Consider the following 14,814-nt stretch of genomic DNA (forward strand, 5'->3'; position numbering starts at 1 on the left):
ACCTACTAATTTTCAAAGAATCACTAAGTATACAAAATGAAAACAAATTCAGTAAATCCCTTATCACCATCATTATCCTGATCATTCATTTCTGTGTAACAAATCACCCTAGACCAAATGGCTGAAGACAGCAGCAGTCCTTTAGTAAGTCTCCCAGTTTCTGTGGGTCAGGGATTCAGGCTGTTCAGCTTCTAGTGTCATGCCACTGCGTCAGATGGTCAGGTTATCTGGGGGCTAGTCTGGGCTACCTCACAGCACAGGGGTCTGAAGGCAGTTGGAATGCTTACATGACACCTAAAGACTTCAACCGCGAGTATTCCAGTGAGCAAGATAGATGTTGCATCACCTTTTCCGACCTTCCCTCACTTCTGCCTCATTTCTGTTGGTTATAGGTAAGGCACAAATCCACCCAGATTCAAGGAGAGGGCATTGGACTCTGTTGGTAGTGAAGTGGCAAGATTCTTGGACATGTGGGGCAGGAGATATTGTCATGGGCATCTTTGGAAAAAACAATTTGCTCTCTGTCTACCCTCTGGCCACAACAACTTACATCTCTTCCATGTCTAAAATATGCTCTTGAGCTTTTAAGACCCTCCAAAAGTTTCATCCTGTGACAGCTCCAGGCTTAGGCTCAAAATCATGACCTTGTCCTCTAAATCAGATCTGGGTGCAGAGGAGGCTCTTCGGGACTGGTACCATGGGTACAGCTCCTTAATCTTTCAGTCTTAAAGCCTGTGAACGAAAGAGACAAATATCTGCTGGACATACATTCAGGATGCGGCAGGAGGACACATATCTTAAAGATTTGCCCAAAAGGGGGAAAACGGGAGCACACAAGTCCATGGCAGTTCTGGAGTCTAGCCAGGTGTGGGTGGCCAGCTCCTTGATCAGGGCTCTGTCCAGTTTTTCTGTTTTCTAAGGCTCTTGGCTCCCCTCTCAAGTTCTGTTCTTTAAGGCATCCTTCTTTTTCCACAAGAAAGAGTCAGTATTTGCAGCTAAGGAGCCTTCTCAGACTGCTTCCTGCCAGCAAAAGTTTAGGATCTGAAGGCCTCTTTTTATTTTGTATTCTGTTTCTTTTTGTCTAACCTGGCAGTATTTTGTAGTACGATATCAAAAAAGGTAGTGAGTTTTCTGTGAATCTTGTTGGGTTCACTCCATTAGTGAAGATCCATGACCACAAGATGCTTTGTCTACCGTGGGTTCCCTGTGAGACAGCTAAGGGGCAGTGCCCTGTGATTCTTGGAATCCCTGTTATTTAATGCAGAGGTTCTGCAACACAAGCTGTTAAGATCCTCAGAAGGTGTTAGGTACTTTTGAAGGTGTCTACAAGGCACCACCTTAGATCTTTCTGAATTCTTAAAAGGTTGTACAGTTTCACCCTGGGTTTGATTTTTGCTCTGAAACCATTTCTTGGCTCAAGAATTGTTTGATGTGTGGAGAGATTGGGAATGAGAAACAGGTTTATATTTAACAGTTTATTCTTTAGCTCATCTGTCTCTGCTCACATCTTATCATAGGCAGTGAGCAGAACCCAGGTGTCACTTTAAGTGGCTGCCTGGAAATCTCTTTAGCTAGATCATTGAGTTCATTAGGTGCATTTCCACTTCCCACCTTACCGTAGATGTCAGTGTTGCTAAACTCTCTGTTACTGCACAGCAGGGTCCTCCTTTCCTCTAGCTTCCAGGAACATTTCCCTCACTTTTCTTTAAGCCCTCACTGACAACCTTCTTAAAACAACAGCAGTCATTTCATTATCTCGCATTCTTGCTATGTGTCAGGCATTCAGAAAGGGCTTGTCCTCCTGACTCAGGGTCTCTCGTGCTTGCTGTCAGCCATCTTGGAAGCAAGTCTGATTGTCATAGGGCTCATAGTTGTTGCTTTAAGTCACTCAATTTTGGGGTGATTAGTTACATGTCAGTAGTGACTGGAGTGATTAACATGCTGATTTCTTTCAGGCCTTTGTTATCCTCAAGTCCTAGCACATCCTCTGCTCTGCTTTCAGAAATCCAGATTTGCTCATTCTCCCTTCCCCCCACCATGCCCACCTGAAAGCTTTCCATGTTTTCCCATTGTCTGAATTCTAAGCTTCTGACTGGTGTACAACAGGGGTGTGAACTCACAGGCCAAATTTGTCCCAAAGACATTAATTTTTAGGCTGTACAGAGAAAGTTTTTTTTTTTAACTTGATATGTTAACGTTAAAATAAGTCAAGAGCATTCACATAAAAATCCAAATTATCCACTTCTCTAGAAGAATCAGAAGATCTGGCTATGCTGGGGCTCTCTCCCTGTGGCAGCCGTCAGTCAATGCTGGGTGCCTTCTTATGATGGGACAGGTGCTTCTCAGGTCACCCAAGTCCTCACTTGGCCAGCTTTTCCTTTGCATTTTCTGCTTGCCTGCTATAGGCCTTTGAATTTGCCTTTCTGATTGTACAAGATTCTTTACACAACTTTTCCAGCCTTGCTCTTAGCCATTTTCTTAAACCAACCCCCTAGACCCCAGTATCTTGTGACCCAGCCACATTACATGAGTCAGTAGAATGTGCTAAGTTTTTGCTTTCTCTGCATGCTGGGCTAATGCTCTAGCAGCTACCCTTCCATACTGTCCCTTGATAGATAGTCATCCTCTCTTCTGCAGATTCCCATGATTTGTATCTTTTTTATAGTATTTATGTCTTTTAAAAAAAAATTTCTAGCTTAAGTGTGTGTCCACCTGTCTGGACTGTGAACTACTCCAAGGTGTAAGACTTTGTTTTATTCATCTTTGGTCTAGAACTTGGTAGACGAAGGTAGTTAGTCAATAAAATTTTGTTGACCAAATGAAATAAGAAGTGATTTTTAAAAAATGGCTAAAACAAGCTCTCTGCCCTGAAGGAGTATACAGTTTGATATGTTATCTGTCCAATGTAACACAAAGTAGAATGACGTAGAGGTATAGGCAAAATTCCAATTGGGAGGATTGACAAAAGCTTCTTAGCTTAAAAAAAAAAAAAAAAAAAAAAAAGAATGTGGAAGGGCAGATCAGGCCAAGGATGTAGGTAATGCATATGGGAAATGGTAGAGTCACAAAAATATGTGACATGTACATAACTGGATTGTAGGGTATCTAAAGGGATGTGGTAGAAAATATATAAATAGACAAATAATTTGGGGCTGGATTATAAATAGATAAATAGATTTGGGTTGGGAGAAGCATTGAGGATATTTGTGATAATAGCATTTGTCATGTCTTGAGTGTCTATTATGTGGCAGGCATCATGTTAGGAGCTGTATATGACCATGCCCCTGGTGAACATGATGGCAGTGGGGGTTGGGATGAGATTCAAAGGCATTAACTAAGACAACACTGGAGAAGTGTCAGAATGAGGCTGGAGATGGAGGATTAACAAATGGGTTAAGGGTGGCAAACTCAACTTTGAAAAATTGCCAAGATGTTTATATCCAACAGAACACTTGGAAAACAAGACTAAGAAATGCAGTTTCCAAGGATTTCAACTTAGATGAGGTCAGGGAGGCCATGGAGAAGGTGTGTTCACTCAGAGCAACAGTGTCTAGTGAGCTCAGAATGTGTACTGGGCTGGTAGCAGTCACATTTATCGTGGAGGCAGAACAAAGAACAGTTGGAGGACACAGAAGGACAAGAGAGGTAGGAGGAGAAATATTGTGAACACAGATTTGGAAAGAGCTTAAAGGAAAAGAATGGAGTTCAGCAGTGTCTACAAGACAGTGTTAATGGCCACAGGGAAGAGCATTGAATTACACTATTAGAAAGTCATTAAATCTCAAAGGGAGAGAGAATAGTATTGGTGGCCTAGTGGGGACAGATATCATTTTTGCACGGTATTAAAGTGTGAGGATAAGATAGGAAGTGAGGGCCACAATTGGAGACTATCTTTAGCAAAACGTTGACAGTGAAAGAGAAGAGTGATGGAGTAATTCTTAAGGAAGAATTCAGTGGGGTCCCTGGCGCTCTTTTGGTAGAAGTATAAGAGACTTAAGCATATTTACAGATGGATGTAGAGGAGGCAGGGCCTGGCTGTAAGTGTCTTGAAGGAAGGAATAAGTGAGTAGATACATGAGGAGTGCTCCCAGAGGCATAGGTCTTGTGAAGAGAAGGAATCCATTGTCTTTGCGCACAGCAGGAAAAGAGGGTGAGAGTGTGAAATTTATTAGGAAGATAGGGGCTGTGAGTATGTATTAGTATGTTTTTGCGCTGCTGATAAAGACATATCCGAGACTAGGCAATTTACAAAAGAAAGAGAGGTTTAATGGGCTTATAGTTCCGGTGGCTAGGGAGGCCTCACAATCATGGCAGAAAGCAAGGAGGAGCAAGTCACATCTTACATGGATGTCAGCAGGCAAAGAGAGAGCTTGTGCAGGGGAACTTCTCTTTTTAAAACCATCAGATCTTGTGAGATCTATTCACTGTCATGAGAACAGTGCAGGAAAGACTTGTTCCTATAATTCAATTACCTCCCACCAGGTTCCTCCTGTGACATGTGGGAACTGTGGGAGTTAAAATTCAAGATGAGATTTGGGTGTGGACACAGCCAAACCATATCATTCTGCCCCTGGCCCCTCCCAAATCTCATGTCCTCACATTTCAGAATCAATCATGCCTTCCCAAAAGTCAGAACTCATTTCAGTATTAACTCAAAAGTCCACAGTCCAACATCTCATCTAAGACAAGGCAAGTCCCTTCCACCTATGATCCTGTAAAATCAAAAGCAAGTTAGTTACTTCCTAGATACAGTGGGGATATGGGAATTGGGTAAATACAGCTGTTCCAAATGGGAGAAATTGATCAAAACAAAGGGGCTACAGGCCCCATCCAAATCTGAAATCCAGTGAGGCAGTCAAATCTTAAAGCTCCAAAATGGTCTCCCATGACTCCATGTCTCACATCCAGGTCACGCTGATGCAAGAGATGGGTTCCCATGGTCTTGTGCACCTCTGTCCCTGTGGCTTTGTAGGGTACAGCCTCCCTCCCAGCTGCTTTTGTGGGCTGGCATTGAGTGTCTGTGGCTTTTCCAGGCCCATGGTGCAAGCTGTAGGTGGATCTACCAGTCTGGGGTCTGGAGAACATCAGCCCTCTTATCATAGCTCCACTAGGCAGTGCCCCAATAGGGACTCTGTGTGGGGCCTCTGACCTCACATTTCCCTTCTGCACTGGCCAAGCAGAGGTTCTTCATGAGAGCCCCACCCCTGCAGCACATTGCTGCCTTGATATCCAGGTGTTTCCATACATCCTGCTAAATCTAGGCAGAGGTTCCCAGTTCTTGACTTCTGTGCACCTACAGGCTCAATATCATGTGGAAGCTGCCAAGGCTTGGAGTTTACACCATCTGAAGCAATGGCCCGAGGTGTACCTTGGCTCCTTTTAGTCATGGCTGGAGCAGCTGTGATGCCAGGCAGCAAGTCCCTAGACTGCACACAACAGAGGGACCCTGGGCCCAGCCCATGAAACCATTTTTTTCCTCCTAAACTTCCAGCTCTGTGAGGGGAGGGGCTGCCACAAAGTTCTCTGTCATGCCCTGGAGATGTTTTCCCCATTGTCTTGGTGATTAACATTTTTTTTCTTGGAGAAGTAGTCTCACTCTGTTGCCCAGGCTGGAGTGCAGTGGTGCCATCTCGGCTCACTGCAAACTCCGCTTCCCAGGTTCATGCCATTCTCCTGCCTCAGCCTCCTGAGTAGCTGGGACTATAGGTGCCCGCCACCATGCCTGGCTAATTTTTTTTGTATTTTTAGTAGAGACGGGGTTTCACTGTGTTAGCCAGGATGGTCTCGATCTCCTGACCTTGTGATCTGCCCACCTCGGCCTCCCAAAGTGCTGGGATTACAGGTGTGAGCCACTGTGCCAGGCCGGGATTGTCTTTTCTGTCACATCGTCAGGCTGCAAATTTTCCGAACTTTTATGCTCTGTTTCTCTTTTAAAACTGAATGCCTGTAACAGCACCTAAGTCGCCTCTTGAATGCTTTGCTGCTTAGAAATTTCTTCCACCAAATGCCCTAAATCATCTCTCTCAAGTTGAAAGTTCCACCAATCTCTAGGGCCAAAATGCCACCAGTCTCTTTGCTGAAACATAACAAGAGTCACCTTTGCTCCATTGGATGGACTTGATGCTCTCAGGGTAGCAGAGGAAGTTATTTTAAGTGATCGGGGCTGGTGAGCTGAGGCCCTACTGTAAGCTGCAGTAGCAGAGAGAGGAATGGAGAGTTGGGGGTCTGACTCCTGCTCTTACATCTCCTAGTATTGTCACCTCCCAGCTGTATGAGCTTGGGCCGTGGTTTAATCTTCCCTGTGTCACAGTTTTACCTCTGAAAAATGGGGCAGTACAATCATTCTCAGCTCACAAGCTACTATGAAGATTAAATTAGTTAATACATGTAAAATCCATAGAACATAGTACCTAACATTGTATGAATACCAACTAGGGGCAAGGGGCTAGGCTGGCAATGAGGGAAAGTGTTGGCTAGCACAGTGCTTCTCAAACTTGAATGAGAATATGATCCCTGGGGGATCTTGTTGAAAAGGAAGATTCTGATTTTGTGGGTCTAGGGTGGGTCCCAAGATTCTGCATTTCTAACAAGCTCCCTCCCAGGTGCTGCTGTTGCCTCGGTCTATGGGCTTCACTTAGAGGGGCAGGGTTGTAGTAGCACTGATGCCCCATCTAGGAGTGGCTGGTGGTCATCTGTAGTGGCACCAGGCATCACGTGCACTTGACTGGTGCTCTTCTTGGCTGGCAGTTCAGGATTAGAGAGTACGTGTTGGGGCTGATCCCAGGGCTTGCTTTTCAAGTGTGGATTGGATAGGAAGGTTCATCTGGCCAGGGGACATGGGGACATTGAGTACTAGTAAGTGCAGCATCTGGAGCTGTGGGTGCCAGGCCTTGCGTGCTGAGGAGTAGAGCCAGGAGGGGCTGGTGGAAGGACAGGAGAGGACCTAGGCTGGAGAGGACAGTGGGGCCAGGCAGTAGGTGTAGGATGGAGGTGCCGAGAGAGGTGGTGGTCAGAGAGGAGCAGTGTCAGTGTATAAACTATGGAGACAGTAAAATATTTATTGCTAACATCTTACTGAGTCACATTTTGTTAATTTTTCATGATTTAGAAGGCTTTTTGCTTGGCAGTGCCCCAAGTACATGATAAACAGCAATTAATTAGAAACATTTTTTATACTTCTCATCAGTGGTATGCCTGATAACAGGAATGTCACTATGTGTTGCTTTCTGCTGGTGCAGTCGGTTCTTGATAGGTGGACGTGAGGCTGGTGGGCTCCCTGGATCACTCAGGTTTCGACTGTAGTCAGTGTGCCATATGTTCAGCAGGTGGAAAAGAGGCTGAGTGCAGGATTCCCACCGAAGGGGTAAAAATCATTCCAAGGAGATTCCCAAATCCCATTTCCAGGGAGAAGTTAATGTGGCAGTGGGAGAGGCTAGTGGGTGCTTTTTTTTTTTTTGACAGATGGACATGCCAGGTTGAGACAAATAATCTACTAAGTTTTGGTCAGTATTTCTTTGGGTCACATTCTTCTTTTGTTCGGTAGAGTGTTAGAGTCACACACCTGCCTTTCTGACACGTTTAGCATGCCATTGTAGAAACTTTACCTGGTGGTTCTTCACATCCTTCCTCCCGATTCCTGTGTCAGGGGCCAGGTGCCTCCTTTGAGTTGCATGGGGATGGTACAACTGTATTTGCAGACAGCTCCTGTTTAGAGGTGCAGCACTGGAGTGACAGGTCAGACCACTCTAGGGACTGTTGTCCACATTGCTGCCATCTCCTCTCTGTGGCTGCTCATCCTAGCCCTGCCCAGTGGCCACCTACATCTTGCCTGGTGGCCACCAGCACTGGCCAGGAACCATGCTTCTCCTTTGTTCATCTGGCTGAGCCTGCCTTCTTTTCTTGTGGGAATCAGAACTTGGGTTCATTTATTTAATGGGTTTTTGTTAAAAATAACATTTAGAGAAAGAGAAGAAAATATAAAACGTTTTCTAACCTCACTACTGCCAACTATGACCTGAAGAATTTGTGAGATTATGAATTCCTTTAGGTATCACTTAAACTGAGCTTGTTTCTCTGAGAAGCAATGGATTTTTTAAAATCCCTGACAGAGAAAGTAGAGAATAAATTGTTTCTACCACCTCTTGGCTTTACTAAATGAGCAAATCATTTAGCAGAACAAGAGCAATATAATAATCAATGAAATTAGAATTCCAAGGGTAAATAATCTCCATTCTTATCATTGTAGTGGGTGGGGGGAAGACGGAAGCTTTTCTGCACTTTTTTTTTTTTTTTGAAGTTTTAACTTTGCAAGGTATTATTCAATTCCCGAATAAGACCATTTGCTAAACTGTGTGAAACTTAGATGGCTCTAAAAGATAAAAGTTGTTTCTCATCATCCCTACAAACTCCCTACAAGGATGTAACTTTATAAAATTGATTTCCCGTCTCTTTGGTAGACGTCAATGTCACATAAATCCACCATGAAACCTGGGTTTCAAATTTTGCTGCAAGTTTATTCCTAGGAGTAAGTTGAGGGGACGTTCTCAAAGACAAGTTAGTATTCTTATTCTAGTGGCGATTTTACCAGTACTATTCCCTACGTAGGTTTTTGAATGTTCTTTCTCTTAATTTGGTCAACATTTATATATTTATTTGTTTAACCAATGTTTATTGCTTAAAGGCCCATCCCACCATTTCTTTCAATGTCTAGAGCTATAATCCGAGACATTTTGTTTTATCTTTTTCTCTTCCAGCAAATAAAACAAACAGAGAGACAGCCAGGGCTCTAAAATAAAATAAAAATGGGCCATTTTATTGTTTATAGTAGGATTCTGCTTGTGGAAATGAAACTGACAGAGCTTGTAAACATAGAGCCAGAGGGGGAAAGGATGTAAACTAAATTTTAGGATGTTAATCTAGACTCTCTCTGGAAAAGAAGATTTCCTTAGTGTAATCTCTTGGGTGAGTACTTAAAGAATACTAATTCATCAGCTATCCTTGGGTTCTACAATTTTAGTAAAGACAGAGTTTTATTCTGTGTCTGATAGATAATTTTACTTGTTTTCTCACTTCTTAGTTGACAGTATGTTTTGTAATAGATGTGGCTTTAAATTCTTCCTTTTAAATGTAGTCATTAACTATGTTTCTCTGTGTTGCTACCACCATGATCAGCGTTGCTAAGAAAATAATTAATTTTATTGTATATGTCAACAGAAAATTATTTTCTCTTCCTTTAGCTATTTCTACAAGCATTAAAATGAGCAATCTGTTCTGCAAATCCTGAAGTGCATTTTGGCATTTTTTCTATAGTACTTTGCCAACATCTATAAGCACCATTAAAATCACCATCATTAGAAAAGACTTTTAGAGCAACTCAAAATGCAAGTGGAAGAAATATCTGATGCCAAGCCCAGAAGAGGTTTTACTAAGTACTATTTCAAAGATAAATTAGTTAAAAAAAATTTTTGTGCGGGATGGGGAAAAAAGCTTTTTTTTAAAAAAAATGAGCATAACTATTTGCAATTATGAAAAAGCACTTTGTACTTTCTTTCTGACTTTCTGTGTTGGAGCTCAAATCTTCTAGACCAACTGGTCAGGGTTACTTTTACAAGCTCTAGATGGTAAGGCCCTCAAATCAAAGCCAACCCCTAGCATGCATTTTTTATGACGTCACATTGATCTGACATGTATACTAAACTTAAATATTTAAATTTAAGTTCTGTGTTGTTTCTCTTGGCTTTACTGAAGCTTCTGTGATACAACTAAATAGTGTCTATTATAAAAAGTAGGCTTTCTTCACATGATAGTCTTTCGGTCTTCAAAGGACATTTTTAGATAACTTCTTGCTGGCGGTTATCATTCAGTGGCATAAGTAGAGTCACATTTGAGTGGGAGTCTAAGGCTTTGTTTCTTGCCTTGCTTTGCCTTCATTACTGTATGATCTTGGGTCACGTTCTGGGCCTTCATCTCCTCATCTGTAAAATGGAGAGGTGGGACTAGATTGTCTGGAAGCTTCCTTTCCACTTGAAGTTTCTCTGAATCCTTGAACCACGGCTGTTGCGTTCACATCATGTTCATCTGCTACAGTGCTTTGTTTAATTACGTCTCAGTACATTTTTTAAGCAAATTACTTTGGTCTCAGAGGCTCATTCTCAGTCATCCTGTCCTTTTAAAAGTTTTGCTTTTCCAACCACAAAGACATTTGGAAAGCTTGCCCTATGGATTACATCTCTACCTTAGCTCAAAACAATTTGAAATAATGAGGAAGACTGATTATAATCTAGACACTAGCATGGCTGCTGATTATCAAGCTGTGTTCCTAGCAATTTCACAAGTCTCATAAGTGCTACAAAGTGTGTTAAGAATGGTCTGGTGCTGTTTTGTTTTGTTCAAATAGGTTGAGCAGAATCCTGGGGAAATAAGCATAATGTCAGGTTCTGTAAGAGAGTGAGGTGGCAATAGAAGGGTGTGCTTTGTTGTCTTAGGTTTTTAGATTGCCGATACCCATGGTCTAGTATGCGTCATTAGGCTTCCTGATTTCTGTGCCTTTGCTCAGTCAGCGGGACGTTGCTTGCATGCACTTCCTTAGGCAATTTGAAGCCTACCACGTGGCCTTTTTTATATGGCAGCTAATAAAGTGTTACCTGAAGTAAACATGAAAAATGAGCTTGATCCTTAATTGCTTATGGGTGCAGTGTTCTTCCAAAATATTTTGTTCTTCATGTATATAGTAATGCATTTAAAAAAAAACACAGCATTTTTGGAAAGAGGATGAGTTTGGGAGTCTGGACGCTGTGTAGTCTTCTTGGATCTTAACCACAACTATCCCTGGATTCACAGCCACTCAGGTTATTTTCAGGTTGGTGTGTATGCTGTATAACCCAAGTTGCAGCACCAGTGAAATGGTTCACATTTGACTAGTGAAGAATTGTGTGGGCTTGTTTTGATTCAGGTAAGAAGAGTTCCTGGGTCAAGCGGTCACCTTCATAAAACCGAAGACGGGGACTGGGAGTGGAGTGACGATGAGATGGATGAGAAGAGCGAAGAAGGGAAAGCAGCTTTTTCTCAGGAAAAGGTAAATGACATACTGACGATGAGCTAATCTGTGTAAATTTTATTTTTGTGATCGTGTATGCATATGTATATATATATATATTAATGGATACATAATTGTTTTACAGTCACGAAGAGTAAAAGAAGAAAATCCAGAGGTGAGCTGTGGCTATTTGTCTATTATTTTGCCATTTCATTTCTTTCTTGGGGTATCAGAGTCTGATAGATTTAGGGGAGATGCTTCAAAATCTCACGGAGTAGAAAGAAAAAAGCAAAGGCACATGGACTTCGCAGCTCCTGATTCTGTCTGAGTTACTTTGGGCTGAATAAATCAGGGAAAATTGCTTTCTGAGCCTGTTTCCTCGTCTGTCAGATGAGGATGATCCCAGTACTTATAATAAAGTTGCCATGAGGATTGGCAAAATCACGTACACAAAACCCTCCATGGAATCCTTGGCACAGGCTAGGTAATCAATTAATTTTAACTCTTGGGATTACTGCCTTTAGAAAACATACTAAGCATACAGGCAAAATGTCTTCCATGTTTTTTGTTTGCAATAAAGTAGATACTAAAATGGTTAGAAACTCTTGGTTGAATCTGTTGGTCTGTTTTTAAATCTTCTGAATAATACCTTAGTAGGTTAAGGAGCACTCAAAAAATTTTAACAGCTTCCCTTTGAGGCCTGGTCATCTTTTGATTAAGAGATCATATTTGATTTACTTCCTCCATCTGATTAATTATCCTAATGCCTAATGACTAATGATAACTGTAGTTCACAAGACTTGCTAATTCTCCTAGAGGAAGTTTGAGCGTATTTAAATAGCTCCAAATATTTTACAGACCTAGTAATTAATGTATACCCAAATAAATTCTCATTAAGAAAACAAAAAACTTTGGACTACAAATGATATCCATCCCAATTTTTTTTAATTAGCAGACATTTCCTTTTGATTAAATGTAGTACCTCTCATCATGGAGTTTGAAGTGGCAGTAGCCAGCTGGGTCTTGTAAGGAGGAGGGCAGAAGAGCCACAGGCCACCCTTTCTTCTCCTTTTCTTTCCACTCACCCTTCTCTCTCCATCTTTCATGCCATATGGATAGGCCTTTCCTAGGCATTTTTCAGCTTGCCTGCCTCCCCATCGTAGCTCTCCTTCAGATTTTGTTTTCTCCTGTGTTCATCATTTAATTCACCTCTCAATTTCATACATAAAATATAAACTTTGGCCAGGTGCGGTGGCTCACTCCTGTAATCCCAGCACTTTGGGAGGCCGAGTCAGGTGGATCACATGAGGTCAGGAATTCGAGACCAGCCAGGCTAACATGGTGAAACCCCGTCTCTACTAAAAATACAAAATTAGCTGGGCATGGTGGCAGGCACCTGTACTTGGGAGGCTGAGGCACGAGAATCACTGGAACCCGGGAGGTGGAGGTTGCAGTGAGCTGAGATTGTGCCACTGCACTCCAACCTGGGTGACAGAGCCAGACTGCACCTCAGGAAAATATATATATATATGTATAAGCTTTGATCAGAGACCTCATCCCCCTTTGTTAGGAGCAGTGGTGATGAGCCCCACGTGGAACACGTTGACTACACAGATGTTGTGCTAAATCTTCAGAATGATCTTAACCACATATCATGAACTCTGTTTCTCCTTCCTTTCCCTCATTTTATCTAAGGTGCAGAGTCTAGGCTTTTCTGCTATTTCTAAGAGTATTTTTTACTAAAAGTGTCAGTTCTGCTGAGAAATAGAACAACATAACATGGTTAAAGTAGCATCATTGACTCACAAAACATTTGTTGTTCACTGGAAGAAATCTTCATTGGATGATATCCATTGGATCCTGCCTTGCTAGTAAGGCTGGTGGGTGCAGGTCATAAGGATTTAGGATAATCTCTTACTGTGTGCTGGTTGAAATTGCTCTGATAGCTGATTTGTTATTTGGAGAATAGCAGTATCTTTTTGGCAAGAATATTTTCTGCACAGACAGGAAGGGAAAGACTATGTAGCGTGCTGTGAGTTGATCTTCAGGCATCAGTACTGACCTTCTTAAGTGGAATATGAAAGTCATAGGTGGTTTACTGCATCTAGACTCATTTGATTTCTCAGCACCATATGTCTGTTAACATATTGATTTATAATTAAAGAGGCATATGAATAGAACTCTTATTTCTGTGAAAGGATATATGTGTTTGCATGTAAACACTTCCACCAAATTTTAGGAATAACAGGCCCCACCTGCTATTTCACAGCTTCTCAGGCTAGTTTTTTGACAGCTGTTCCTTTGACAGCCTTGACATTTGATTATCTTGAGCTGTATTAAGAGATGCTACAGTGATGCTTCCTGTGTTCTTTCAGCTTTTAATTAAAGTATCCCTCTGATTTGCCAACTACCCCAAACTGCTTTCTGTAAGCAAAGCATGAAGTACTTTATTTTTCTATTATAAAGGAAATTAAAAAGTGTTACATATGTAACTATTCAGCAAATATGTATTATGTCCCTACTATGTGCCCTGTCTTAGTAGGTTTAAGGGATACGTCAGTGAGAAATACAGAGCAAAATCCCTGTCCTTTCTTATGGGAGTAGATAAACAATATATAATAGCCTTAATAAGTAAGTAAATTATGTGGTTTGTTACAATGGAATAGGAGTGATAGAAAGAAACAGAATGGGATGGGGGCTTCAAGGAGTGTGGTGGGAGGTTGTAATTTTAGATGAGTTGGTCAGGATAGGCCTTACTGAGGAGACATAGAATAATGATTTGAAAAACATAGGAGAATGACATATAATCAAAACTGAAAGACCGCTTTTATCCTGCTCCCCTTTTCACCCCTGTGACTGTCACTTCATTCCACAGAAGTCATCAGTTTGAACAGAGTTTTCTTCCAGACCTTTTCTGTTTCTTTCCATACTAATATGTTCATTAAAAAATCTAGCATGTCATTTTAAAAACATGAATAGAATTATAAAAACTAGAAAATATTTTTGCAACTTGCTTGATTGTTTTGGCAATCTTTCCACCTTAGGAACTATAGATCTGCCTCTTTTTTATTTCCTGGCACATAGTATTGTATTAGATGAATGAAAATTGTTTATTTAACCATTTCCTTCTTGGTGAGCACTTACGCTGCTATTACAAATATCATTCCCTTAACTTTTTTGTGTATATATTTCAGGGGGCACATAGATAAGTAAATTATAGGTACTTAGAATTGTGATTGCTTTATGCATCTGCTGATTTTGATTTTTTTTTTTTTTTTTTTTTTTTTTTTTTTTTAAGACGGACTCTCACTCTGTTGCCCAGGCTGGAGTACAGTGGTCCGATTTCAGCTCACTGCAAACTCTGCCTCCTGAGTTCACGCCATTCTCCTGCCTCAGCCTCTCCAAGTAGCTGGGACTACAGGCACCCGCCACCACGCCTGGCTAATTTTTTGTATTTTTAGTAGAGACAGTGTTTCACCGTGTTAGCCAAGATGGTCTTGATCTCCTGACCTCATGATCCACCCACCTCGGCCTCCCAAAGTGCTGGGATTACAAGCATGAGCCACTGCGCCTGGCCGAATTTTGAATTTTTGTAGTTGCTATCAGTAGCTGTACCAATCAATATATACAGCTTCTGACAGTGCACCTTACACCTGTAAACATCTTTGAGAGTGAAAATGCTTATCTGTGCCAAATAACACATTTAAATGCCAGAGTATTTACATTTTAATAAGCTTTTTCATGTTTGTCATTACATTGCGATTCAGTTGTTTTTTGAC

General features: G+C 41.6%; 1 protein-coding gene across 3 annotated transcripts in view; it reads left to right on the top strand.

The window, feature by feature from the left end:
- Positions 1 to 14,814, top strand: part of STK39 (serine/threonine kinase 39) — a 296,006-nt gene that overhangs the window by 162,828 nt on the left and 118,364 nt on the right. For all 3 annotated transcript variants that reach the window (XM_055291899.2, XM_055291901.2, XM_055291900.2), the window contains 2 exons: positions 10,952 to 11,074; positions 11,181 to 11,210. In XM_055291899.2, coding sequence (XP_055147874.1) covers positions 10,952 to 11,074; positions 11,181 to 11,210 — 153 coding nt within the window. The remainder of the gene's footprint in view (positions 1 to 10,951; positions 11,075 to 11,180; positions 11,211 to 14,814) is intronic.

Source organism: Symphalangus syndactylus, chromosome 9 (assembly GCF_028878055.3).
Source record: "Symphalangus syndactylus isolate Jambi chromosome 9, NHGRI_mSymSyn1-v2.1_pri, whole genome shotgun sequence".
NCBI classification, from domain to species: domain Eukaryota; kingdom Metazoa; phylum Chordata; class Mammalia; order Primates; family Hylobatidae; genus Symphalangus; species Symphalangus syndactylus.